This window comes from Haliaeetus leucocephalus, unplaced genomic scaffold (assembly GCF_000737465.1).
Source record: "Haliaeetus leucocephalus isolate CR32 unplaced genomic scaffold, Haliaeetus_leucocephalus-4.0 Scaffold228, whole genome shotgun sequence".
NCBI lineage: Eukaryota > Metazoa > Chordata > Aves > Accipitriformes > Accipitridae > Haliaeetus > Haliaeetus leucocephalus.
This window is the reverse complement of record NW_010972664.1, coordinates 22,955,429-22,982,573: the sequence shown is the minus strand read 5'-3', so window position 1 is coordinate 22,982,573 and position 27,145 is coordinate 22,955,429. Positions and strand designations below refer to the sequence as shown.

The 27,145-nt window shown below is 39.8% G+C and overlaps 1 protein-coding gene across 2 annotated transcripts in view; it reads left to right on the top strand.

Annotated features, from left to right (window-relative positions):
- Positions 1-27,145, top strand: part of MAN1A2 (mannosidase, alpha, class 1A, member 2) — a 141,032-nt gene that overhangs the window by 69,839 nt on the left and 44,048 nt on the right. For both annotated transcript variants that reach the window (XM_010567515.1, XM_010567516.1), the window contains exons 6-8: positions 21,399-21,493; positions 24,107-24,230; positions 24,665-24,758. In XM_010567515.1, the coding sequence (XP_010565817.1) occupies positions 21,399-21,493; positions 24,107-24,230; positions 24,665-24,758 (313 nt within the window). The remainder of the gene's footprint in view (positions 1-21,398; positions 21,494-24,106; positions 24,231-24,664; positions 24,759-27,145) is intronic.

Below are 27,145 nucleotides of genomic sequence, written 5' to 3'. Positions count from 1 at the left end.
GTGAGTCATAATGGTAGATATTGATCATAGTTTTCAAGTACAGGTGGCTATTAATTTAGGTAAAATTGTCCTGTTTAATGCTCTTCTTAGAAACATGTTGGTCTTTAAAAATTATTTAGCATGTCTAGTGGCACGACTCTGCGGTCTCTATGCTATATTTTAGCTGTCATGTTACTGGTATTACTTAGAGGAGCATCAACTGTGATCATGGTTTTAATGATGCTGGTTACAGTTGATGGTAAAATTTTAAACCTTTCATATTAAGTTTGTGGGTGTTGCTGTCCCTTCTTTCAGTAAGAGCTCCCTCTTACCCACTGCAGTGGATGGGAGAATAAGGAAATACATCTCCCTTACAACCAAAGAAAAGCTGCTGTTTTTAGCAACTGACAACTTGGCTTAAAATGCTGTAGGCTTGTCCTGTCCAGTGTTGAGTCACAGGCCTTTCTTTGTGAAACATGATAGCTGTGAATTTTTTAACAACTCAGCCTTTTACATGTGGGAATTTCTGCTGGACTTCGTTGAGTGATGAGCACGTAAAGTTGGAGTTTTGAGGAGGATGCGTTTTCGTGTCCCTCTGGCTGAATGTCTTGGTTGTCTCGCCTCACTGTACCTTTCTGTTGATCTAGAGAGACAAAATTGTTTCTCTGTCTAGCAGGTAGTTCTTCTGACTTGGGGAAAATCACCATCTTTCTCCATTTTTCCATGTCAGAATGCCTTTTGAACAGAAGAAAATCAAGATATGCCTGTGAAACTTGACACAGTGGGAAATCTGCCTGTGCATTCTGTTTCAGTCTTCTCAAGTTGAAACAACACTGAGGTTTATCTGGTGGCAGGGGCAGGAGGTCTGCAATCTGGGAAGCCCTTGTTTAAATCCTCTGCACGCTAAGTTTTTCCTGGCTGATTGTGGACAGGCCATCTGGTGTCTGGCTAGGTGTGTATTATCAGAGATAAGAGCGTGCTGCCTTTGTCTCAGCTCCTATGTAGGAATGAGGTCCCAATCTGTCATTGCTTTTGAGGTTTTTGGGGGCTTTTTTGAAGCTTTGAGCCTGTGGCTTTTCTCCAAAGTACATTATTGAAATATATAATGAATATATGCTAAAGCAGTGGAATATAGAATCATAGAATGGTTTGGGTTGGAAGGGACTTTTGAAGAACATCTAGTCCAACCCCCCTGCCATGGGCAGGGACATCTTCAACTAGATCAGGTTGCTCGAAGCTCCATCCAACCTGACTTTGAACCCTTCCAAGGATGGGGCATCCACAACTTCTCTGGGCAACCTGTGCCAGTGTTTCACCGCCCTCATCATAAAAAATTTCTTCCTTACATCTGGTCTAAACCTACCTTCTTTCAGTTTAAAACCATTGCCCCTTTTCCTATCACTACAGGCCATGGTAAAAAGTCTCTCTCCCTCTTTCTCATAAGCCCCCTTTACATATTTAAAGGCCACTATAAGGTTTCCCCAAAGCCTTCTCTTCTCCAGGCTGAACAACCCCAACTGTCTCAGCCTGTCTTCATAGGAGAGGTGTTCCAGCCCTCTGTTTTTGTGGCCTCCTCTGGACCTGCTCCAACAGGTCCGTGTCTTTCTTATTCTGGGGAGCCCAGAGCTGGATACAGTACTGGGGTCCCCAGTACAAGTGGGGTGTACTGTGTACTGGATTTTTTTTGAAATTATACTGTCAAACCAAAGAAGGAAAGAGAGACTTGATAAAAAGCAGAAGAAAAAAGCATCAGATCTCCTGGGAGTGCTGTATGTCCAGGCAGGATCTCTTGTATTTTGCTGTATGCCAGAGGTTTCTTCCCAGTTTCCACTGAGCAACCAATACAAAGTGTTTACTTTACTCATCATTATTGCTTATTAAGCTGTATGTTAATAGGCATGATCTCTAAGTACCTAAACCTTTAAGTAGGACGTGCAAAATTCGTTGTGCCTATACTCAATCAAGAATTACTAATAAAATATTTTTGGAGGTACAGGGTTTAGGAGAGTTGCTTAGTAGGAGGCGGCTGGGAGCCATACTGTGAGAACTAGGCACTCCCTTTTTCCACCCTGGGTTATGACAGAATGGGTAAAATTTTTACGTTTTGTATTTTGTTCAAAAAGGAAGCATCATCTTGTAGTTAAGGGGTGTGAACTACAAGTTTTCCACCTTCTGAGTTCACAGGCACCACTATGCGTCCTCTTTTCCGTCTGTCAAATGGAGTTAACAGGCCAGATTAACATACTGGCGGTAAAATATATAATGAATTCTTATCTAAATTGAGCCAGTCTGTTTCTCAGTAATCCCTGCAATAATCCTTTAACTTCTGTAGGAACTAGACATGGACTTCTTCATGCTTGGGGGGGACTGTGATATAGTTGATAATATAACAGAAATAAGTAGAAATGAAATGTTCCGTATGCCTACTGTAGAGTAAACATTGAGTATGGCAGTTTAGGATGAAAATTAGCCTTACGTGAATTAAAAAACAAAAACCAAAGCCCCCCCCCCCCCCCCCCCCCCCAAACCCAAAACAAAAAAGCAACAAAATCTTCTTTTTTTGTGGCTGCATTAAGAAATTTGTTTTCTCTCATGCATCATCCTGGCACAAATATAGGGTTTTTTTCTTTAGTTATGAATCTGTGTTTTTTATAGTTTTCAGTGATGCCTATCAAGGCATTATTTAGCATTTTCCCTAGAACAGTAGGTTCTTTTATGTTTATTCCAAGTTAATTCCCTAGACTTACTGTATAAGAATGTTTTGTGTTCTTTATGGTTATCTTTAACTTCTTATCCAACACTAATAAAATATCTTTATATCACTCTATTTTATGTAATAGCATCAGGATAGAAATGCTTAATGAAAGAGTATCATGTATATACAGGGATCCAAATAAGATAAAGCACTTGCATTTCATAAAAAAAAAAAGGATGATATTGCCAGTTACACTTTTATCATTAGATTGGAGCTGTCTGTTCATACAGCCTTTTAAAGTCCCTTTCCAGGAAGGTTACTCTGTTACCTGGAAGTCAGCCATGTTGTATAGCTGGTTTCTCAGGATGTGGCTCTGGAATTCTTTCATCTCCCATGGTATCTATCCAGTTCTCTGATTTAAGATTTTGTTCAAGATCAATCACATTTAGTGCTTGCTTTTTCTCTGGGTAACATGAGGTTTTCTCTTCACTATGTATGTTGATATTAGTAATTTTTTTTTTTCAACACAAATTATCTAATTGGTCTTTATTGGGTATATGATTGATTATATATTCTTCCACTTCTTTCAGTCACATTTATGGATCTGGGTCTTTTTTGGGCATCAGGGTAGCTGATACTGATTTCTGAGGAAGGACAGAAGGGCTGCTTTGTAAAATCACTGCCTGTCCAAAATGCTTTCAACTCCTGGCGCAAAAAAGCAACAACCGGGCAAGCAATAAGAATGAGTGGCACCAAGTAGAAAAGAGCTGGCTGATCTGTGTTAATGCTGAAACAGCAAAGCTTGCCAGCAGACCACAGCTATAAGCTGCAGTAGAACTTACAGAATAGATCTGTAATGAGTGTGCCTGAATGTCAAATCTGGGAGAGCAGGAGACCAGGAATTACAATGTCCTGAAGGCGCAGAACAGTAAAAGGTTTGTCAGAACCTGATGTAGGGTACCATACTGGAATCTTCAGTAGAAATGGGGTTTTCACATGGTGTGCTGAATCACATAGTCCAAGAGCTACAATTTCCATTATGCTGTCCCCACACCTGGTTAGTGGAGGAGCAATAAGTACAAGGAAGACATCATAGACGGATAATGCCAGCAGAAACAAGCTGCAGTTCCATATTGGCTATGTGAACTTCTTTGAGCTCGTAAAGGCAGATGAAGATTCCTAGCATCTGGCAGGATCCAGGCCCATTGTTCCTCATTTCTGAAGACCATCGAAAAGACAGTAGTGAAGATGCTGAGCCCTGCTAGGAACAGTTTCTTCACTGCCAAGCCTTTGTGAAGACACTGTAAACATACTTTCTGCTCTTCAAATGGGCGTTTGTTCAAAGAAGGAGACAGAGAGCTGTAGAGCCCAAGTGGTGCATATATACAGAATAATCCTGTAATTAAACACAATAAATGATCATAGGAGCAATAAAGCATAAACAAGATAAAGCAACAAAGTTGCTATGCTTTTTCAAATACAGCAGATACCGGAGTTGATTGCTGTGTGTTCAAAATGTTCTGTTATTTTACAGTTGTATTTGATGAATTGCTGTCACTTCTCCTCTATAGCTCCTGCCCAATAGCCTCCAGCAGTGACTATACCCACTGCTAGAACGAACGTGATACTCATGTTACATGCCAATATCTGTCTAGCTTCTTGAAGAATAGATAGGTAAAGTACAAATTTTTGAACGAATCTACAGGAATAGTGATCTTTTCATAGTGATCCCAGTCATAGGCATGTCCACTGTCTCTGGATGCTGTGGCATCTCCCCTGAGGGTTAATAATCCTTGGGTACCATTTATTCCCTGGAGCTCTCAAAGACATTGCAGTTGCCCTTTTTTTCTCAGGCAGTTCTAGTGATGAGGCCCCTGCTATCACCATCAACCTCAAAAAAGTAGGAAGGAAGGAGGACAACACAAGGCTGAGGAGGTGAATTTCTGATGGGGCTGGAACCAACAAGGTTGGCTATCCCTGCTCTTCAGGAACCTTCTCCAATAATCTCCTTCCATCTCTGGGGTAACTCTGATGAGTCCAATTTGCTGAGTTGGCATTTTCAGAAGAGATAAGAGCAGCAGGAGGCGGAGAAGCAGTGCCACTATCTTCAAGGTATTCTCCATGCTGTGGGACCTCTTCTTACTCATTCCTTGCTTCAAGAAAGTTTGTCTTTCCAGATTGACTAGGCGTACTTACTTCTTACGTAGCAAGTCCTAGCGAAGCAGAAGTGAGCCCCATCCACTGATCGTTAACAGAGTTACCTGCATCTCCCCAGCTGAGGAAGGAGTCTCTTGCCTTCTGTGTGTCAAGTCCGTCCCTTCCCCATGGCTACAGTCCCACCCTTGTCTGTGACACTGTGTGGCTCACCATGGTGGCAAGCCCTCATCTCCATCATCACCTTTTGGGGCTTGGTGTCATGCAGGGGGGTTGGTAAACTCCTTCGAATAGCAGCTTTTCTCATAGTGACTCCTTCCCCCTTCCCGTGGCTGTGTGAATTGGAAGATGAAGTCCTTTGATACCAGACTTTGACTAATAAATCTTATTTCTGTTTGTAGTACCTTCATAAACTTTCAGCCTTGTTTAAGCCTTTTGACATTTCCTCGGTGTGTTCCCAGCATGCTTTATTTTCTGCTCTCTCGTGTTGTGTGTGTTAGGAGTTGAGCGAGACCCCATGTATACTGAGACCAGAATGTTAGAAATCCTCTAACATTGAGAGAAAGTACCTGGAGCAAGCGTATCCAGGCGCTTGCTGGAGCATCTGTGTCTCCACGTAGGAGAAGGCAGGATGCAGAATGCAGATCATTGTCCTGAGGTTGAAGAGATGTAGTTAACCCAGACTATGATAGTCAGAGGAACATGGTATTACATGGTTTTCTTTTGTTTCACTGCAGACTTTCTTTCAGGTACCTATATTTTATCCAAATTAAGATGGTGCCTTTAAATGCATGGCCTTTCCCTGTCTTTCTGAGCTTTGCCTTTGGGAAGCTTGATACTTTCAGCCTGAGTAACTTAGGGCAGTTGAGAATGTATTTAACTGAAATTTTGATTTGAATGATTTTAAACATGACATCACTTTTTGCAGTTAATGTTTGGCATAACTTAATTCTGTCGTTCTGTATAGATGAGGGCTTTACTGATGTGTTTTTGTACTATTTCTTCTTTAGTGCTCGTTTCAGTGGGTAAGCCTATTTTCTGATCCTCAAGAAGTCATGGCTTTTTTGATATGCTTGCTCTGTGGGTTTTTTTTCATTGTATCCACGGGCTCTAGGATACATCTTCTAAGGTGGTGGTTTTGAGTGTGGGTTTCCCCCAAAGAAGAGTGTCTGCTGACCGCGTAACAGGGCCACGGCCACTCCTCCGTTCCAGATCCCAGATGGTCGGTAGGTCACAGGGTGCTTGGGAAGTATTGCTCTGTCCTGCAAATGCATGAAATGCAAACCCAGCCAGAGGGGAGATCACGGGGCAAGAGCTGGTCATCACTTGTACCTTCTGTGCAGGAGACTTGATGGGGGGGGTGTGTCTAACACTTATATTTATACACACCCGGGAGGAACCTTCTATTCTTAATCTTTTCTGTAAAATGGTGCCGGCTATGTGTCCTGTGAATGTTCATTCATGAAGGTTTACAATATTCTTTTTAAGTGTATGGGTTATCGTGCTAATTTCAGACATCAATAATTGCATAGTGGATAGACGTAAAGATAAAAATACTGGAGGTATTCACTGGATTTGGGGTGCTTCAGTGAACAAAAGTATGACTCTATCTTTTCTCAGCAATTAGCATGCTGAGACCCTGTGGCCCTTGTTTACAGATTAAGAGTCCTGAAAGCTGCTGAAAATTCAGCACATTTTCTGAAGCAAGAGGAAGCAGAAAAAGGAATGTGGTAGCTCGTGGTGGTCTCTGAAAACTCAGATTTAACTGTCTTGACTAGTGTCTTGCAGGAAGTCTCTAATAAAACCAAACATTGAGTCTACGGCTTCCAAGTTCCTCCCCACAAAAGTTCAGCGGTAGCTGTTTGCAGCAGGATTCGGGCGTTGTTTCCAGTTCTTGCCTGTGTTCTGGTTTGTAAAACAAGTGCCTGGGGATTAGGATTAGTAAGTGATGCTTGAATGCTTTGCCTAGAGCTCATTTGTTAGCAGTCCATAAAGAGATTTGTAAGGTGTGCAGGAGTAACCCCATCTTGCCTTTAGAGTAGCTAAGCATCTTATCTGGTAAGAACAGCATTCATACGTGGAGAGAGTGCACAAGCTACCTGTTGACTGCTTGCTTTTTTTCACGAAGTGGAGCTTCACAAATCATTAAAACTCCTGGTGTGACTGGTAGTGGCAAATAAAATATTCCTGCTAGCAATAATGCATGGAATGACAGAAGACCGTAGCTGGATAGAGGGTCAGTTGTTGTGTGGCGTACATGGCTGTGTTTGAGAAATGGCATCAAGTAAGGAAAACAAAGTGAGTATTATTCCAACGGCTGTTGTGGGATATTGGCAGGAGGACACTTACACCATTATGACAAAGTGTTCTTGTCTGCTGCTGATTTATTAATAAAATAAAAAGGATAGCTTATTGTTGTATTTTTGTTGAACAAACTTATTTATGGTATTTGCGATACAAAAAATATTAATGATTTACTGTGTTTACCTTTGCCAGCCTTAGCTATAAAGTAGCTCCTTTATGTGATTGTCTGTCTTATCTTTATAAACGCCATCAAAATGACATATCTTTCTGGGCAAGATAATAATGTAATTCGCATGGATAAATCCAGCCTGAAATCTGTCATTTGAAATAGAGAGTAAGGGCTGTTAAGTACCTGATATTCTATTAACTGATAATCAAACCAGTTCTTTCCAGGAAACTGACAGGCAGCATCTCTTCTGTTCAGGAAGACTCCTTAGTAAAATTGTTATGTATGCCAATGGATATCCCAACAACCGACCTAAATAGATAAAATATAGATCTTTAAGCAAGACAATATATTTTGTGAACTGGTTTCACAGATGTCTTGACTATACCTATGAAAGGGCTTATCTAAATTAAGTTTTCAAAGGTTTAAAATCTTGGAAGAGATAACAGCATTGTGTATGTCCTATCCAATAAGGATGAGATTTCGGTGTGTTGCCAGGAGATGAGGTGCTTATTCATAAGTGGTTGTGACAGCTTACTGGTCTCTAACAGGACACAGCCTGAAAAAAAAGATATCTTTTTTTCTTGAGTTTTAAAGCATTGTCACATATTGGCATTGCCACTGCTTGCTGCAGTGCAGGTTGTAATCCTTGTGCAGTTTCCGTTTACTAGGCTTGTAGTAAACATTTTCTTGACTGGCAAATGACACTGAGCCCAATTTATTGTTGCACCTTTGTACTGCACGGCACCCGAAGAGCAGAAAAAGAGGGGAAAACTGACTTCATTGCAATTTTGTTTCCTCTACTCTGATTGGAAATAGGTTTGCCTGTTGGTATAACGTGCTTTAAACTGGTGGAAATAAAGGACAAGCTGTTTTAGCAATAGAAAATACAATAACTATGCAGTGATAGCCACTCTTAAAACTCACTTTTTGGTCATGTTCCTGTAGAGGGCTATAAAAGCTAAGAAAGAATAGATCATTTGTAACTACTCGCATGCCATGTATTACCTGATGACCATGTCTATTCGTTTTTGGCTCCCTCTTCAGTAGTTTAAGTCATACTGATGCCGATGGGCACCAGTGACAGCAAGCATGGTATCCTACCTGTTAGTTTTCCAGACATTAATTTATTGGCGTTACTGTTGACACAGTAACACATTAATTTTTACCCACTGAGTTTTCCTGTGTTCTTTCCTCCTAAGTTAGCACCTGCAGTGAGGGTTTTCATGCTTGACCTGATCCAGAGAGGGAGTACGGCATTCTCTTTTGTCAACAGACTTCTTCCAGCAGGATCATTTTTCGCTTTAAAACAAAATAAAAATACAACTCTGGACATGATACTGCTTTAAAACCAGGCATCTTTGGCTGGTTGTGCCTTTTGGAACTTGTTTTCAGTCAGTACTAACTATTATGTTTTCCTCTTAAAAAGGAGTCGGAATATTAAAAACTGTTTAGACAAGAACAGGTACTGCGAGAGAAAAATGAATGCCATGAATGCTACAATGACTCCTAAGCAAAACCACTAACAACTAGCAAAAATATTAACAAAAATCATGTTGCCTCTAATGATGTGGGCACCTATCACATGATAAAGATGGTTAATTCTTCTAGTCTGTTAGGAATCAAGAGGATACTGTCTGCCTTAGTACTGTGTTACCATGTATGAATTGGGTGATCAGCAAACAAGTCTTTAAAGAAATGACCAAGAAGCTGCCTAGCCTATTAACATTCATTTTTTTAATTCAAAATACAAAATTGCAGATAAGTGCCTAGCCCAAAAGAACACCACTATGTCCATTTTCAGAAAAGGTCCTTTAAGGTGACCTAGGTATCTGTGAGCTGAGCCAGCTAGTTTGATTTCACTCCTCCTCCCCATCCCAGAAATTCACTTAATGGAAAGTAAGAGATCATCAGTGTAGTAGTGACTTGACAATAAAAGTATTCTCATAAGAATTTATAGCTGACTGTAGATTTGCTCATGTTGAGACAGCAAATAAATAGAAAACTCCAGAGAAATTTAATCAATCATTCAGCTTGGCCTGTATAAATTAAATCTGTTTTAACGTTGCCAAAGGTGTAGATGCAGGCTGCAAGTTATAAGAAGAACAAGCGACCCACGTTGGCCAGACCCACATGGGAAGAGAACAAGGGAATGTGTTGTGAGTAGGTGTGGCTTTGAAGAATACGTGGAACTCACAAAAGGCAAGCAGCTCAGTTTGAACTTTTGGTATGAATCCTGTGGCAATAGACCTATGAGCATTTGGATTTATAAATAGGAGTTTTGAATGCAAGGAGGAATTTTTTTCTGTATAAGTCATTAATAAAGGGCCACTGTTGGTATGCTGCAAATTTCTTGGTAATCATGTTCCTTTGAGGCGGTAGAAAAATCATGAAAAGGTTCAAGACTGATAGTTATGCTTCCTGGACACAGGAATAGTCAGTATGTGGTATATGACTCAGTCCAGGTATATCTCTGGAAGAAATGTTTCATTTAAATACTGCTTATTGATGTAGTCACTATGCTTTGTATAAAGAAAAGCTTGGTCGTTATGCTTTATTTTATACAGATGATCAAATTGTTGCTCTGATGAGCCTTTTTGATTTTTGTTTGCATAGCATAAAAGAAAATTTTTGACCAATTCCTGGCCTTGAGATCTATAAATTATGCTGCAGGAGTTTAGGGTGTTTATCTCGCCATTTTTCAAATGAAATGTCTGGTTTTTCAAGTGCCTTGCAGAATTTATGCAACTATGAAGATTCAGTGCTTACTAATTCATTGCTCATAGCTTTTGTTTGCCAACTAATTTTCTGTCAGAACTTGGTTCTAATAGATATATTAACTGTAGATAAGCTAAGTATGTCTGTAAATCTGTGAAAACAAGCCAGTTCATCAGTCCAAAAAAAAAAAAGCAAACCCACAAAATACTATTTACTTACTTTCATCAGGTGCAATGTAATATATTTTTGCATCTGACATTGTGTAAAGGATATGTTTTTGAAGATGTAAAAGCTATGTGATTTTTAAAATTCTTTTTTTCTAGACTGTGATTTTTGCATTGCAATCTGTTACATCATACCAGTGGGAGGAGGGAGGCTGTGTGTGTAATGAGTGCATGTAGTGTGAAACAATATGTAATTTCATCTCTGTTTAACTTTTTTTATAAAGGAAAATACAGTCTAAAGGGGACTGAGTCATTTCTGGCAAAGTCTAAAGGGGAAATCGAGATTAATTTAAAATGGAAAGCTTGGCAGCACATTCAAGAGAAACAGGAGACAGAGGAATAACTGAGAAAGAAAGTAGAAATTGATACAATGTAAGCACAGAGCCTAAGGATGAAAAAGATGACATGGCAGAGAAAAATATATGGGTAATTAAGGAGGTATTTGACATGAGTGGAGAAAGCATTAGGAGTAGGTGTTACCAAAAAAAAAAGCCAGTGTCAAGAAAGATTAATAATCAGAGAAGGTAGATAATGTTTATTGCATGAAAAGGATTCTTATAAGACTTGTGAGTATAGCACAAACAGCTTAATTACTTGACTTCAGAACCATTTCTTAGGGTTCCTGATACAGATTTTCCTTCTTAAAAACAACAGAGAGACTGGATCATCAGTTGGGTTAGGACCTTCAGGAACATAATGCAGTCTGTTACTTAATTTAGTAGAACAACTGGTAGTACTAAAATACCAAAGATCACTAATTAATAAAAAAACCCAAGCTACCCGAGATTCATTTTTACCATTTGCTTTGCCTGGATGTGTTTGGCTACAAAGGCATGTTGAGAGGCTGATATGTTAGGGTCAATTCTAGGTCCTAAGAATATATTCTGGAGATGAGAAAGTGTTCTTTGCCTGTCAGATTCCCCAGGGTGTTTCTCATACTGCTGTCCTTACAACGATACTCTTGGCACTCCCTCCATGGTTCCTTGTTATGTCTTGTCTGCTTTTGCCCTCCGTTCATTCCCTGTCCTTCCTTCTGATGCCTTTTCTTTCTTCCCTTCAGCTCCTATTCCTGCTCTCTTCTTTTCACAACTTCTCCCTGGCACTTCACCTCGGATGAGGAGGGGGACTGGAACCCCGATCTTTTACCACTTGTGCTTCCCGGCTGGCAAAGCTCCACACTGATCTTCTGTCCCTTGACGGCCCTTTTGATTGGTTTCCCGATGGCTGTTCAGATTCATTTTTTCTCCCTTCTCTTTCTCCATTCCCTTTTCCCACACTCTTTAAATCAGTCTTTCTTGCTGCCGGCAACTAGTGGGAGAACATTTAAGCCAGATGCCAGGCGTTGTCTGTGCTCTCACATCTGGTTCCCTGTGCTACAGTAGCTCCCACAGCAAGAAGAAATCATCTGAAGAGAGAGTCCTTTAAAAGCCCGTTTGCATCCTTAGAGCATGCTTAGGCATGAGTGATTGTGATTGGTATGTGGTGCAAATTCAAGATTGTTGCTTCTAGTCCTGAGACGATTTATTTACAAAGGTAACTAAACTGGCAGGTTAATACTGCTTGTGCAGGTCAACTTAGAGTGAAGAAGTCAGAGATATGAAAAGCAGGAAGGATAAAGCACAAAAATTGCCTAGGCTGAAAGCAACTTTCTAATAATAATAATAGAAGAGAAAATGAACTCGAGACTGCCATCGTTTTTGGCTCAGTTAGGCGGGATGAGAAACAGTGCATTATATCTTCCGGGAATGATCAGAACGAGGAGGCATTTATATGCCAGATTTTCATCGCATTTATTCTGAATTTTAAGTGATCTGTGATGTTGACTGACTGGTGTAAAGCGCCTCAGATTTGAAGGCCCTTTAAAAACGGAGAATGTGTAACTTTTCTACTCAGATATGCATGAAACCCGTGCCAAGGAAGCTGATACGGCTATTGAAGTGAATGTAAATTATGCAGTTTAATTGAGGTATTATTAGCCAGTACCAGGTAGTTTAAATGTGTTTAGCTGGTTGTCCAGTGCGTGCCAAATTTTTATGTTTAGATCTTCTAGAGCAAAAATTTCAGATATTCCTAATAAGCTGATATATGCACAAACTTTCTCATGTGGATTTTTCAAAAATATCAATAGTGTGAAACCAATGAATATTTCATTAGATCCTAAGAGATGCCTCAGTGAACAGTAACTAGATTCCTCTCGTCTGTTGTCCAGGAAAGCAGCTTCGGAAAACTTCAGTAAAGATAAAGATAGTATCACTTAAGAATTCTGTCTGCAAATCTTTCCCTGCTGATAGTAGAAAACCACCGTAGTATTTATTACCTTCTATCTAAGAAGCAACTTTTGAACATATAATTGCTAATTTGTGAAACATAAGTAGGAAAAGTTATAGTCAACTAGATAATATCTTTTATCTGCGTTTAACTGATGCAGTTTAAGTATTTTTCTGTGTCTATTTTTCTGCTCATTTGTAGACTGTAGCTGAACAACATGATTGGATAGGCATTTTAATGCTTTTCAGTACAACTCTTAACTTAGAAACTACCACTACGATAGTTTTCCTGGGTTGTTGTGGCGGAAAAAGACTTAACTGCAAGGTTCAAGCAAACGACTTGAGCTTCACTCACAGACTTAACTGCAAGGTTCAAGCACATGATTTATTTGAACTTCACTTACAGACTTAAGACGCCACTATTGCAGGTTTTACAGATACAATGGAGGAATGCACTATTACCATTTTAAAAGGAAGAGTAGTACACTGTGACAACCACAAGTGATTCACAGACAACCACAAGCACACACGTGTTTACAAACTTTAAGCATAAACAATATTCTCTTACCTCTCCAGGTAAGGGCTCTCAATCCCAGGGAAGCTACCTCGACTGGCGTCCCGAGCAAGGGGGGAAAGGGTCTCCTTCACAAGCCAACTGTATAGTTGCAGAAGTCACTCCCCCATTTCCAACCTGAATCTTAGGGGGTTTATCCCCTGACTTGTGGAATGGTGTGTATGACTATGAGTGGATTATGTATATCTGAGCGGAGTTTCCTCTTATCTTTCTTTTGCTGGTCTGTGATTGTTTGAATACACAAGGCTGTCACTTGAAACTGAAGCTGAAACCCTCCAGCTTTTTTTTTCTTTTTAACCTTGTTTCCTTGGGCAATGAATAGTGGTTGGACTGAGACTCAGGGTATAATATTTGTTAAGGGATTTCAAGGCTCAGTTCAGGTTTTGGTTCTTTGAATGGCGCAGCCACTGCCCTGTTTAGTTTAGGGTTCATCAGACAACCCAGAGCTAAGCTGTCTACACAGCTCCTCGTGAGTCGTCTCTGCAGAGAGAGAGAGCCTCAAGGCAACCCAAGGCTGGGTCGCTTTTGTAACCCCTCACGGGTCACCTGTGTGCACTAGACATGGTGAAACTCGCTTGTGAACCATGAGCCGGACAATCCATACAGTTGTCTAGTCCATCCAGATCAGTTGATATGATGGGGTAGTTTCTTGTCATCTCTTTTGCTAGTGCTTTACCTGTCCCTGTATTCAGTATTCCAAAAAACCATGACCTTTATTTTCATCTCAGAACAGTCTAGAGCCTCTAGGAAAGAGGAGATCTGGTGACTTGGGTGTATGAATGGACCTGTACGGTCCTGCGGGCTTTACTGAGCTTTTTGTTTCAGAAGTAGAATGCAGAGTGCAGTTGCAGCTTTTTCCTTGAAGTCAGGATAATTTTGATACACTGCATTAGGAATTTTTTTACAAGCTGAATCTCTGAATCTCAAGACAGAGATACTAAGGATAGCGAGGCTTGTGTAGCCTTGATTTTTAGATCAGAGGCAACTGTTACATCACCTCATTTCATGCATCATCTGAAACTGGAGAGCCTTTCTTGCCTTCCTACCATTCTTTCAAATTGTCAACAAAAGCATATGTTTCAGGGAGGTATACAGTGTGATTTTCTTTTACAAAAGTATTTGTAGAAGTCTTATGTGCAGTGTTGCTGGCTAAAGAACATGTCAGCCTAGTCTGCATGTTTTGAAAACTAAGGGAGTTTCAGAAAATCTCTTTACAAAGGCATTTTTATTTTAATGCAGAAAAACTGGTTTGACTTGGAGACCTTTAAAGGGAAGAGAGGCCTGAATCGGAGTTGGTGCAGGAGGCGGCAGTCATAAATGTTGACTTTCTGAGTTTGCTGAATTGATAAGGGTTTTTTTTGTTTTGGTATGGTTTCTTTTTTTTTTAGGAACATTTCATGAAGCATTTATTGGCTCATGAAACAAGTAAATCAGCAAGTTATGTACTATTTATGGATGATTTACTATCTGCTTTATCCTGTGGTTCTTGAGAGACCAGAGTTCTCATAGCACAGGAGGACTCTGCAGCAACAGTTGTGTGAACAGAAGTAACCGACCCTGGACTTCCATCAGGGCGAATGTTGCAGTGTTTTAAGATTTTGGAGACTGTTAGAGTTAAGGAATTAAGCCCAGTTTCTTTCTCTGTGCCTGTGTAAATCTTCTGTGTGTTAACAGCTGCATGCCTTATGGAAGTGTAATAGCTTAAAAGGCTAAGGTTAAAATACGTATCGTTGGGCGCCAAAGCTAACACACAAGATGAATGGCGTCACCCTTGGGTCACTCCTGCCTTCAAAAAGGGCAAGAAGGAGGACCCAGGGAACTACAGGCCGGTTAGCCTTACCTCAATCCCTGGGCAGGTGATGGAGCAACTAATCCTGGAAAACTAATCCCTGGCCCATGAACAGCAAGGTGACTGGGAGTCACCAGCGTGGAATCACAAAGGGCAAGTCATGCTCAACCAGCTGTGATAACCTACGATGAAATGACTGGCTTGGGAGATGAAGAGAGGGGAGCGGATATTGTCTACCTAGACTTCGGTAAGGCTTTTGGCACTGTCTCCCACAAAATCCTCACAAAGCAGCTGGTGAAGTATGGTGAAGTTGACATCATAGTCCAGATTCAAGTTGATTCCTTTTTTTTTTTTAAACTCTGATCTTAGACTGCTGAGATGGGCTTAGATTTTTCATTTCCATATTAATTTTTTCTTCTGTCATAGAGAAAGTAATATAAATTCACAGAGTGTCCCTTTGCAGGATAAGTCTTCTCTTGTTTAGAGACTTTCAGTCTTCTAGAAATGCTAAGTGTTGCTCATTGAGTACTTTGGTAATCATTACAGCTCACCAAAGACAGCAGAAGTACCTTAGCTATGGCATTGTCTTTATAGTATCTGCAAATATTCCTTCCTTGAACATCTGCTATGACTCCAGAGACCTACAATGCTGAAGAGGTGCTGTTCTATTTATGTAATTCTACATCGTTTCACCTCTATAGGTGGTGTAGTTTGTAGCTGCCTTGCTAAATCTCACATGAACATGGATTTATGTTCTCCAGGACCAATTCTAGATGTGGCATACCTCTTCAATCATCACTCACAAACATCTATAAAATACAGCTGAAGTGCTCTCCCACTTTCAATTCATACTATGATAGCTGAAATGTTAACCAGAATCTTATTGCATCTCCCTCATCTCACAAGATGCCTTTGTAATTAAATCTGTGGAATTTATTAGAAGCATATTTGTAAAGAGGGAGTCATTTCTTCATTTCTTGGTAGCAGAATGGCCTCCACCTGCAGTGGGGAGATGCCCTAGGAACACTGTAAAACCCAGGAGTTCCCAATCTTGGAGGGGGAAAGTGCATTGGAACTTAAAGCTATTCACCTGACATGCAGACATCTTCCTATGCAGTAAGGCTTATATATAAATAGGCAACAAAACAGAAATGATTGTTAAGCTAGTTACCTTTTTTGTGTGTGTGACTGCTGCTTGATTTTCAGCGGTAAATCACACCACGAGCCTTTATCTCTACTCATGCAGAAAGTCCTATCTGACAAGCTGAGCTTGAAATGGGTGGTTAGCCACAAAAGGGCAGCGAAGAGTTCGCTGCTGCAGATTGAACTCTGAAGGTAGAAAGATAACTGTTCTAGATTGGGCCAAGAAATACCAAATATTTTCCTCAAGGGTCTGAGTCTAGTATTGCTGTCAGATGCTCTGGTTTTTTATCTGTGTTCAGTAATTAGATGGGTCTGCCTCATCATCTTCATGCTTAGTGTTTGAAGGAAATGTGTGCAGGATTTGGTAGTAACAGTACTGATTGTGCGAGTACTACAATTTTGTGAACTTCTGCAGTATATCCGTTTTGTCTGATGTTTTTTCGAGGATCAAAAGTTGTCAAACCTACAGAACCAGCCACATTGCATGACCATGGATACTCACTAGTTAATAACTGTGAGATTAAGCAGAAGTCTGGCATTTATTACTGTTTAAGAAGAATGACTCAAAGGCTGATCTATGCACATAAATGAAAGAGATTCTTTATTTGTATAAAACATCTATAATCCCCCTCAGAAATGGAAACAGAGGCCATTTGAGGCTGTTTGCCATTCACAGTGCTGGAAGGGAACACCTAACAGCAGTATTAGCATAATATAGTCTTCTAAGAGTTGCAGGCATGCATCTCAGCAGTCACTGGATAAATCAATAAGGCTTTTGAAGAATCATCTTTATCTTTAAGGCCTTTTCTGCTGAATGTTTTGGCCTTACTTGGATTAATAGGCTCAGGAGCAAGTTTCATATTGTGGGGTGGCTGGCAGGTTCGATATTTTAAGCATCAATTTAATGGGTGACAGTGATTCAGGCCCTCACAGCTGGTCTGCTGTACACACTAGTTTGTAGATAACGATTGATGTTTTCATCTTAATGAGGGATCCACTTATCCGATTTGGGGTTTAGGTTTTGCTTTTTCTGCTAATTTTCACTCTCTCCTGGATGGATTTAGTGTATTAGTTTTTGCCGTGTAAAATGGAAATTCTTCTCCAAGGCTATGGTGGTTTCTAAAAATTTTCTGAAAAAATGTCCATATTTTGAGAATGGACAGAACGGCCACTCTGGGTTTCCCTAGAACGGTATTTCTGTGTCTTCAAAACAGGATGTGTTTCTAGAACTGTTATGGGGTCTTTACTTTAAGAAGACTCTGATCAGTTACCTCCACATCTTAAGGCCACTACATGCTAAATTCTGTAATTAATGCAAGTGTGAATGCACATTTGAAAAAATATTTGAGTTATCCTGCAGGAACAGCACTTCTTTGAGAGCTGTTGTCTTTGTGGGTTTTGTGACTCCCTCTCTGTTACAGGGGTCTATACTTCGGAGCTTGTGCTAGCAAAGAAACTTGGGGATGAGTGGTCTCCATGATTTATGCACTTGTTACTGGTGCTGCGTGGGTCTACAGAGTAGGTACAAGGCCCCAAGAGAGACAAAACACTTTCCTCTTGCGTGTATGGAATGTGCACAAGCTATTTGACTAATTGGCAATTTTGGTGGGTTGACCCTGGCTGGACGCCAGGTGCCCACCAAAGCTGCTGGATCACTCAGCTGGATAGGGAAGAGGAAAAAAAAAAATATATAATGAAAGGTTCTGGAGTCGAGGTAAAGATGGCCTGGAGTACCTCCTCCCCTCCTTCTTCACTGACCTGGGGGTCTGCAGGGCTGTTTCTCTCACATATTCTCACTCCTTTTCTCTCGCTGCTGTTGTTACACAGCAGGGGTTTTTTCCCCTTCTTAAATCTGTTCTCCCAGAGGTGCTACCACCATTGCTGATGGGCTTGGCCTTGGCCAACGGCGGGTCCGACTTGGAGCCGGCTGCCATTGGCTTCATCAGACGTAGGGGAAGCTTCTAGCAGCTTCTCACAGAAACCCCCCCTGTAGCCCGCCTGCTACCAAAACCCTGCCACTCAAACCCAGTACAGCAGTATTACTGGAAGAGTGGTAAGGAACCTGTGTAGTTCTCAGTTACTTGTCTGTTCCCTGGCAGGGTCAATTCTCATCAGTCTTCATAGTCGCATGTGTTGTACAGTGTGTTTTTAAAAGCTGTAGTGATGACTCTGCAGTAATCACAGTCATGCTTCACTATTAATTATCCTTATCACTAACTTTCCCTTGCTTCATTTTGGTGTTATTTTGTATTGTCCATATCCATGGAAAAAATTATTATTTCCTTTTCCTTGTATTAGCCTTTTCTATACTGAAAAGTCATTATCTTTTCCTCTCTTGAACATTTTTTCTCTGGACTAAATAACCCCAATTCTTTTACTGTTTCCTAATGAGCTCTGTTTTCAAGGCATCCATTCATTTTTTGTTCTTCTCTGTTCTTCTTGCCTATATGTTTCTTGAAATGCATTGCCTGTCAACAGGGAACTGCCAAGGCTGAAATAGAATCTATCAGTTCAACCTGTTTGGGTGGTTTTTTTTTTTTTAAAAAAAAAGTAAAAATACTTACTATCTGATAAGTAACCATGTTGTCTGATGCTAGCACGTTATTTAAAAGCTACAGCCGGAGGCATTTACTGTTGCTCTTACGGTGTGTCTGAAACTTAACAAAAGAAGTCACTTTAATGAGCTTGGCAGAACCCTCTGGTCACATCCACAGTCTCCCATAAAAGGCATCTCACCCACCACTGCTTGCTGCATTTCTTTCTTTTCCCTCCATCTCTCCAAATATGCTCTTGTGGTCACTTTGATAAAAACCTACGCAGCCGTCTCCCAGTTCTCACTCCACTCTGCGCAGGTAAATGCTGTGTCAAGCACTAAGTGGTTTTGTTATCCAGAACCGGCAGTGAGATAGGACTGAGATTGCAGTAATCGAAAGTAAAGACATGTCTTCAGCCAATTTTTTTAAGTGTTTCCTTACATTCAGTCTTGGGTGAGAGGGATATAGAGAGGTAGAGGTTTCCCTTGTGATGCTAAATCAGTGGTACGTAGGGTCCTCAACCCAACAGAGGTGACGGGAAGGACCCTCTAATCCCAGCAGATTTTTGCAGGTACTGCTAACGTGGTCGTCTGAACGAGCGCTTACTGCTGCCGCCCCAACGATCTGGTTTGCTCACGTGCTGAAATGGCTGGCATGGTGATTGCCTTGCTTTAACCCTCCTTGTCTAGATTCATGCGCATTTAGATCAGCTCAACCTTTACTTCGTACACTCGTATGAAAACTGCTTCCAGTACTATAACTTGTTCCCCAGATATCGTAGTACTGGATAGTGGTATGTAAATAGTTAGCCATTAAGAATATTCTTCTAGTGAGAATGTTTCTAGGGATGTTCTCCCACTGAGTATTCTTACCCTAATGTTTCCGTATCTTTTCTTAACGAATAACACAGTAACGCATAGTGCTTTCAGAGGGTCCAGGATCCAAAAGCTAAAGCTAAACAAATTTGTGCCACAAATGTCTTTCTGAACTATGTACCATCTAACTGGAAGTGATCATTCTGTTCTGGATTAGGTGTTGAAGCTTGTCAGCGCTGTAGAGGAACTCCCTTTAGGTGACTCCCTATAGATAGTTCTCTCTGGTCTTGACCCATCTACTCTTAAAAACCTAAAAGTTCAGCATGAATTTTTGACACATATTTATAGATGCAAATCAGGTAGTTTATATGTAACTGGGCCAAGATAGAGCTTTTAGTTCTCTTCAGGGTTTCTTTTTCTCCAGTTACCATAGACTCCACCTATATTATATCTCTTATGCTATGCCTTCCTATTTTGACTTGGTCCTTTATTCAAGGTCAGAGTGTTATCTGAATTTTACTGATAAATTTCTGCATATTTTCTCAAAGAGTGTCTCTTGACAGTATCTTTGCTAAAAATCATTCAAGCCATATTGCCTCTGTTACTTCACAATTCTATCAAATCATGTTCTGAGGTATCTTCTTTTTCAGTTTAGTCTTATCCCATCTTACAATTAATTTAGAGTACCCCTGTAGAAGTTCTTTTTCCTGGCTCATTGCTTTCAGATCCACCTCCATCTCTCCATACTCCACTGCATCAAATACAATTAGATGTCATCTTTAATATTCTTTTCTGGTTTATTTCATGTCTCACTAGTCATCTCCTCAAATATTAAGATATTGATCTTTTCCCACCTTCATGTGAAAAATGAGGATGTTCTTGATTGCTTATTTTTCAGCTACTTTTGAGCTTGCTTTTCCAGTGAGCGCCTCTTCTGTTTTCCTCCTGTAGACTTTACAAAAGGGAGAAATCCTTTTTATAAATCTAACAGAGCTGTCTTGTAGTTATCCTTAAAGCTCTTATTCTTCTCAATTACAAAGTATTGGTCAGGTAGTTGATAAAAATGTTTCTATAGTATGTTCATGTTGCATAAGTTATTTTGGGGCATGGTAGCTCTTTTTGAAGCACTGCACAAACGTAATAAACGGCTGAATAATGTTATCTCTAAATTAAGAAGATACTTTTGCAGAAATGTAGTGATAACATCAAGTTAATTAAAATGTGTTCTAGCAACTAGCTGGTAAAAACAGTTTTACATCATGGGGATCTACCAAATACGCCTTCTTGGAAAAGATGCTTCCTATAGGCTTAGAAGGAACTTTATCCCAGTTGCTCATTTACCTAATAAACATTAGGCTCTGAATAAGGCTTTTACAGAGTTATGTTCCAAAAGTAAGTAGAAATGACACTAGAAATGAAAGACACTTTGTCCCGTCAGTAATTTCTATGAGTAATCAGACTTGAGAGGGAGGATTAAGTCTATAATTATTTTTCCTATGCATTATCAATGAAGGAAAAGCTACAGGAAACTGCATATATATGGTTTTGCGTAGACAGTGTTCATAAAAGAATAGGAACGCTGTCTGCACTTGCACTATATATATATCCTTAAAAAGAGATTGGAAGTTCATAAAAGCTCAAATACTTGAGTGGGGGGTGGAGGAGTTGTCGTTTGATTTTTTAGCTGCAAAATATAAAGTATAATTTAAAGACTGGTTTAGAAAGCACTTGAAGTTCCTAATATTGGTGGAGGGAGGTGGGAGGAGAATTGATATTCTTCTTTAATAGGAACCTAAGCACTATTGCTGGAGAGCACGGAAGGAAAGAAATGAAAATGACAAGCTTTCTTTTCATGTTCAAATCTTAATGAAATTTATAAAATGAACAAGTGAAAAATAAATGATAAGTTAATATATTTTTTACAATGTAAAGCTTTTCTAATACGAAGAGGCGGGTGGGACAAGGAAATGTCATTCTATAGTTCTTGGGGAGAAATCAGACTTTGTAACTATTTGCAATTGATCCTACTATCTTAGGTTTTCAAGATCAAAGCAGTGCAACTGGCAGGAAAACTTCTTCCAGCCTTCAACACACCTACGGGTATACCATGGGCAATGGTGAATCTGAAAAGGTAATGAATTTTCTTTTGTGGGGCAGTGTGTTCCTCCCCCTCCCTCCAACTTAAAATTAGTAATGGCATATGTCAGTTTTTCTTTGTAGTGGAACTGTAGAAGATGCAGACAAATGGGCATTCCTGGCACTTCAGAAGAATTTTAATAGAGTTCAGAGCATTCTACCTCATTAACTGAAATAAATTGTGACCATGATTTTTTTCTCCTGATTCTGCAATAAGAATTCAACATGCTATTGGAACATACCCAGTGTATTATACCATGTATTGCCCTAGAGCTTAATCATTGATTCTTTAGTCATTAAAGAACCTAGTAAAAAACAAAATTGTTTTCAGGCCATGGTTGAACTTACAGGGTTTTGTGTACTGTGTGAGCTCTACGTTACCTTTAGAAGACTCACAATGTTTGAGAAGATGATGGGACTCTGAAGCTGTTAATTCATTATACGGTTCAGTTTAGGTCTAAGGGCTAGTGTGCTGAAGTCCACTATGGTCCATGGAGATGGAAAGGCTCCTTTAGATGGCTGTTCAGGTCAGACACTGAACTTAGATGGTCTGGATTGCCTTGTGGAAGAGAATTGCCTTGTCTGATTTACTTTGTAGTGCTTGTTCAATGCTGGGATTTCCCTCAGATTTTGAGAGCGCGTTTCTGATGCAAGGCATTTTTTAAATTTTTATTATGTTCTTAAACAGTAGCTGAATTGGAGTGCATGTCTAGACTGTGCGTGCACTTAAGCAATTTGGGATAGTAAATAGCAAAGAGTTTTTGAGTTCTTTTAAATTGTTTTCCTTTTAGGAGAGGTATTTGTTGTGCTTTGTTAGATGGTGAAGAGGTTTAGGACTACTTTGAGAGCATTAGCCTTACGTGCCTTTTTGCAATCAGGAAATGATCCTCACTTCGCTGTCACTCCTTGGGTGAAAACGATGGAGCTATGGTTTGCCCTTCTGTTGGCGCAGGGCCTCACCACACTTGCCTGGTTTTCTCTGCTTCGCCCATGCTGCACTTTCCCCATTTTTTGAACTTGTGTACAATTAGGTTAAATTTCCCTATGCGCTTTCTGCACAGCGTTATGGTTTACTCAGTCTTGCGTTCTTCCTGCAGTTTCATACAGCGTGAACTTCCTCTGTGTGCGAGCTAGTTTTTTATTTTTCCTATGTTTAGTCCAATCCTGGACCGTGATTCCAGTATGTTTGAAGGGCCCAGGTGGCCATACTCCTCGGGCAGCAGCACAGGCGTCTGGTTCACTGGCTCGAGCAACATACATGGCAAGGTTTAAGAACCTGCAAGCAGGGGATGCACGGATACTTAATAGTAAAATAATACAGAGGCTGATTGCACAGGTCGGGTATCAGAGCACAGTCAGAAAAGCAGGACCAGGGAGGAGGATTTGCAGTAGGCAGAGGGGAGAGGATTGGAGTACCAGAAATTTCCTGCTTGCTGGAATGGTTTATGCATTTACTGTGTCAGTCTCTCGGTAATGTACAGAACCAGCCAGCATCACAGCGGAAAATAGCGGCTGGTGTGCCAGAGGGCAGTGACAGTCACAGCCGTATATGAGAACACTTATCATGAGGCTGGCATGCAGTAAAAGACAAGACCTGAAAATTATTGACTTGTCTTTTATTAGCTTTTGTATTCATAATGAAACACTTGATTTTCTCTTTTTGAGAGCTGTACCAAAAAAACCATGAGACAAGCTATCATTTTGTAAACAGCAGTTACTGTATTTTAGAAGGTGGTGTTCTGTCTCGGGTCAGAGCTGCAAATACTGCTCCATAACCAACATTTTTCCTTTACATTCCCTCTCTCTAATTTGTAATTTAAAAAATAAGTAAGAAGGCATTCCTAGTTGATTGTAGTCATACTGATAACTGAAATCTTTTACGAGAGGAAGTAGAACTAATCTCTAGGAAAACGTAGTTAACTTCAGAAATTACAAGACCTGATCCTGAAAGGTGGTGAAAACTCCCAAATTAGATTAAGCCAGATGTAATTTAAGTGTTACGACTTAGCAAGATGGTATCTCTTAGAGTGCAAAAGATACGAGGTATATGATACTTTCTGTTGATTCTTTATGTGAGCCTGAGGAACTCATGATATTCTACCTACAGTAAACATAGTGTTTTCCTATGGAGATACAGCCAGGGCCAGCTCCCATCCTACCGGAGTGTCTAATCCTGACTCGAAGCATATGCCACATAAGTAACGGGAACTCAGCAGGTATTTGGCAGAACAAAGAATCGAATGCTGCCGCCCTCAGGAGCATACTCTTCTCATCTGATAATTGCTTTTGATTCTTGTTCTTAGGAACATCCAATGAATAAACAACAATCGGGAATGGGCCCAGTGTTAAGTCATTGTATTTCTGGGACATCAAGATATTGTATCTTTTAACCACAGGACTTTTTGTTGATGAGGTTATGGTATCTTCTTTTGAAAAAGACCCAACCAATGAACCAACTGATCAATCAAGTCCTGTAATCTTAAGTATGGGTTAATATTTTACCATTACTTGTTTAATTTGCTGTGGTGGTTGTTACTAGTGCTGTGCACAGTAATTCTGAATTTTTTGTTGTTTTCTCCCTTTTTTATGCATATTTGTGGGAATTCAGCGGTGTGGGTCGAAACTGGGGCTGGGCTTCTGCCGGCAGCAGCATCCTTGCTGAATTTGGTACTCTGCATATGGAATTTGTCCACCTCAGCTATTTGACAGGGGACCCTGTATACTACAACAAGGTAGGTGTCAGATGCAGTTTTTTATCATACAAGTGTCCTTTATACTGTTTCATCATAAATTGTATTAAAGGGGAAGTACTTTCTGTATTGAATTCTATTTGCATTCTTGGTAGCAGGTAAATTTTTTCATACTTGTATTTCTGTTACCAAGTAGGTGACTTTTTCAAGCAGAAATTTATGATAACAGAAGTTTTCTTATTAGTTTCAGCATACCATTTAAAAATAATAATTTTTAAACATGTTTATGTGAGCAGTCGTTTGAAAACAAAACCAAAAATGTGCTAATCTGCAGGAAGCCCTCAAGAAAGCTTCTGTGTTCAGATTAAGAAAATTTACCACTAAAAAAAAGGAAAAAGAAGAAAGATTAGATTTAACTGTGTGCAGAGAGCAGATGAATGTTGTTAGTGGTGATCCTGATTCTTGATTTAATTTAGGTCATGCACATTCGGAAGTTACTTCAAAAAATGGATCGTCCTAATGGACTTTATCCAAATTATTTGAATCCAAGAACAGGCCGGTGGGGTCAGCGTGAGTATTCTTATTTTATTCATTCCTAATTAAAGCTCTGCTTCTTTATTTGTCACTGAGTTGGAGATCAGAACAATTATTTTGTAGGGTACAAACAGCAATGCTTGAAAACGTGCAATGTAGAAGGATTACTTAGACTTGAGATCTCATGAAACCAATTTTTGCCTGTCACTATCTCTGAAGTCACGCAGCTCGGTTTGTGTGGTACTTTCTGAAAGCAGCTTCCTACCAAATCTGATGCCTATCTTAACTTTTATCAGTCAAAAAAATCTTCAGTAATAAAGAATGAGGCTGAAAATAGTTTCCTCATTTTGATTTTGTTCCTGGTTTTGTTCTGCAAACCATCTGGTAAGTAGATTACCGTAAGGTAATGTACAAGTAATGGATGTTTATATTGGTTAAATTTGAGGTCCTTCACCTGGTGTTAGGGACTGACATTTGCAAACATCATTATTCTACTTAGTGGCATGTGAAATGGCATGATGAACCTCCCTATAGATCCTGCTGGTATCAATGTGTGTCTCATTTAAAAAAAAAAAGGGAAAGAAAAGGCTTTGGTTGGAATGAAAAGAAAAAGATTGTTTTTATTGCTGACAATGTAAGTGGAGAGATAAAACATGAAGACAGAGGCACAAACATGATTCCTTTTCTTGAAGTGGTTCTTCCGAGAAAAGTTGAGTAGTTTAGTGCTTTCATAGCTGGTGTTATAAAAGAGAACCTTTTTCTTCAAGGTTTCTGTTTCTATTTCTTTTATGAATGCAGGTTTATCTAGGAAAAACAAGCAAGATGATCTATTTCTGTCCTGTTTGACATCATTGACAGGTTTCGGGGATTTCAGTGGTTGGCTGTAAATATCCAGCAGAACGTGTTCTGGCTTGGAATGTGCTGAGAATTTGCTTCTGACGTTGAGTTGGTATATGAGGGAAATGAATGCAGCTGTCACTGCAGTGACTGGGAAAAGAGTTGTCTAATCCCATCGTTGAGGCCAAAATTCTCTCCAAAGTGTCTAATATCTTTGAGTGAATAGTGACACCTTCTGAGATGGACACATGGACTGATGAGATAAATTCTTCAGGCAAATTTAGGTTTAACGATGTGTTCAGAAAAAAGAAAGTGAGGAAATACAACTATGTACCTATTATTTACATCGTTGTTCTGAAATAATTTTTTCTATTGCTTTTTTCTATTCCTAACCAATTGCTCCTGCTGCTTCAATCAAAAGAGGTCTAATGTTGCATATCACCAGGATTCTTTAGGGGCTTTTTGTCAGTTGTAATAATAATGCTCAGAATTAGCAGCTTTTGGGAAGAAAATAATCCTGGTCACTGAGAATAAACATACAGTGAAACTTTTTACTTTGCAGAAGTCTGATAGAGCTCAAACGTAATACTTAAATGAATTTTGAAAGATAATACATTTGGGACTAAAGTTTAGGATTACAGGCTGAGACTTAAGTTCTTAGGATAAAAAGAAATAACGACTTTCTAGAGCCGTTAATTTTTTGGTGCTGCTCATTAGTCACAAACTCATTTCCTGGAATTTGGTGCTTGGTTTTGGGGGGTGCGGTTTGAGCAAATAAGCTTCCAAATGCAGATACAGGTGGTCTGGTAGTGTTGTTAAGATTTCCCCAATGCAACAAGCATTTGTAAACCTATCTTGAAAAGTTTTGTGGGGATAAGATAGCAAGAATTCTTAATTCTGTTTTTCCTTCCACAAACCGAGATGGAACATTGAGAAACCGTCTTTGTTGTATCCCTGGAAGATCACTCTTCAGTGAATCTGTTTGCAGAAATATAAGAAGTTACAGTAAAGGTGCACGTGCACTGAAACACTGGACATATGAGCTGGAACAGCTGAGGCTTAGACAGGAATTTTTCTTCTGATTCTCCTGCAGAGATTGTGTCCTGCGCCGCAGAAGTCAGTTAAGTAAGGGTGATGCCTTCACGCACTACCTCTCAGTTCACTAGAGGACTTGTGTCAGAGTCCACGATACTGTCACTGACTTGAGTCACGTAGTGGGTATTACAGGCAGGCAAGGCTTTTATGTCCTCCTCAGAAGGTAATTTCAAAGAGCATTGTGTTTGGCTTGTTATATACCTCAGTACTGGAAAGACTGAGACAATGGAAAGAGTACCAAAGCATAACTTTTCTTTTTTCAGCTTCTGGGAAAGCTGCCCTTTTCATCTTTGCTGTGACCTTTAGTTTGATGCGTCTTATCTTGTACAAAGTACTTTCTTCAGATAGTTTCTGAGAATTATTTCAGAACTCTTTATTTGCCTAGATACATGTAACTCTTGACTCTGACCTTTCTGGGTTTTCTTTTCTTTTTTTTTCTTCCTTTTTAATATTTTTTTTCCTCCTCAGACTTTTTTTGCTCAATTTTAGTT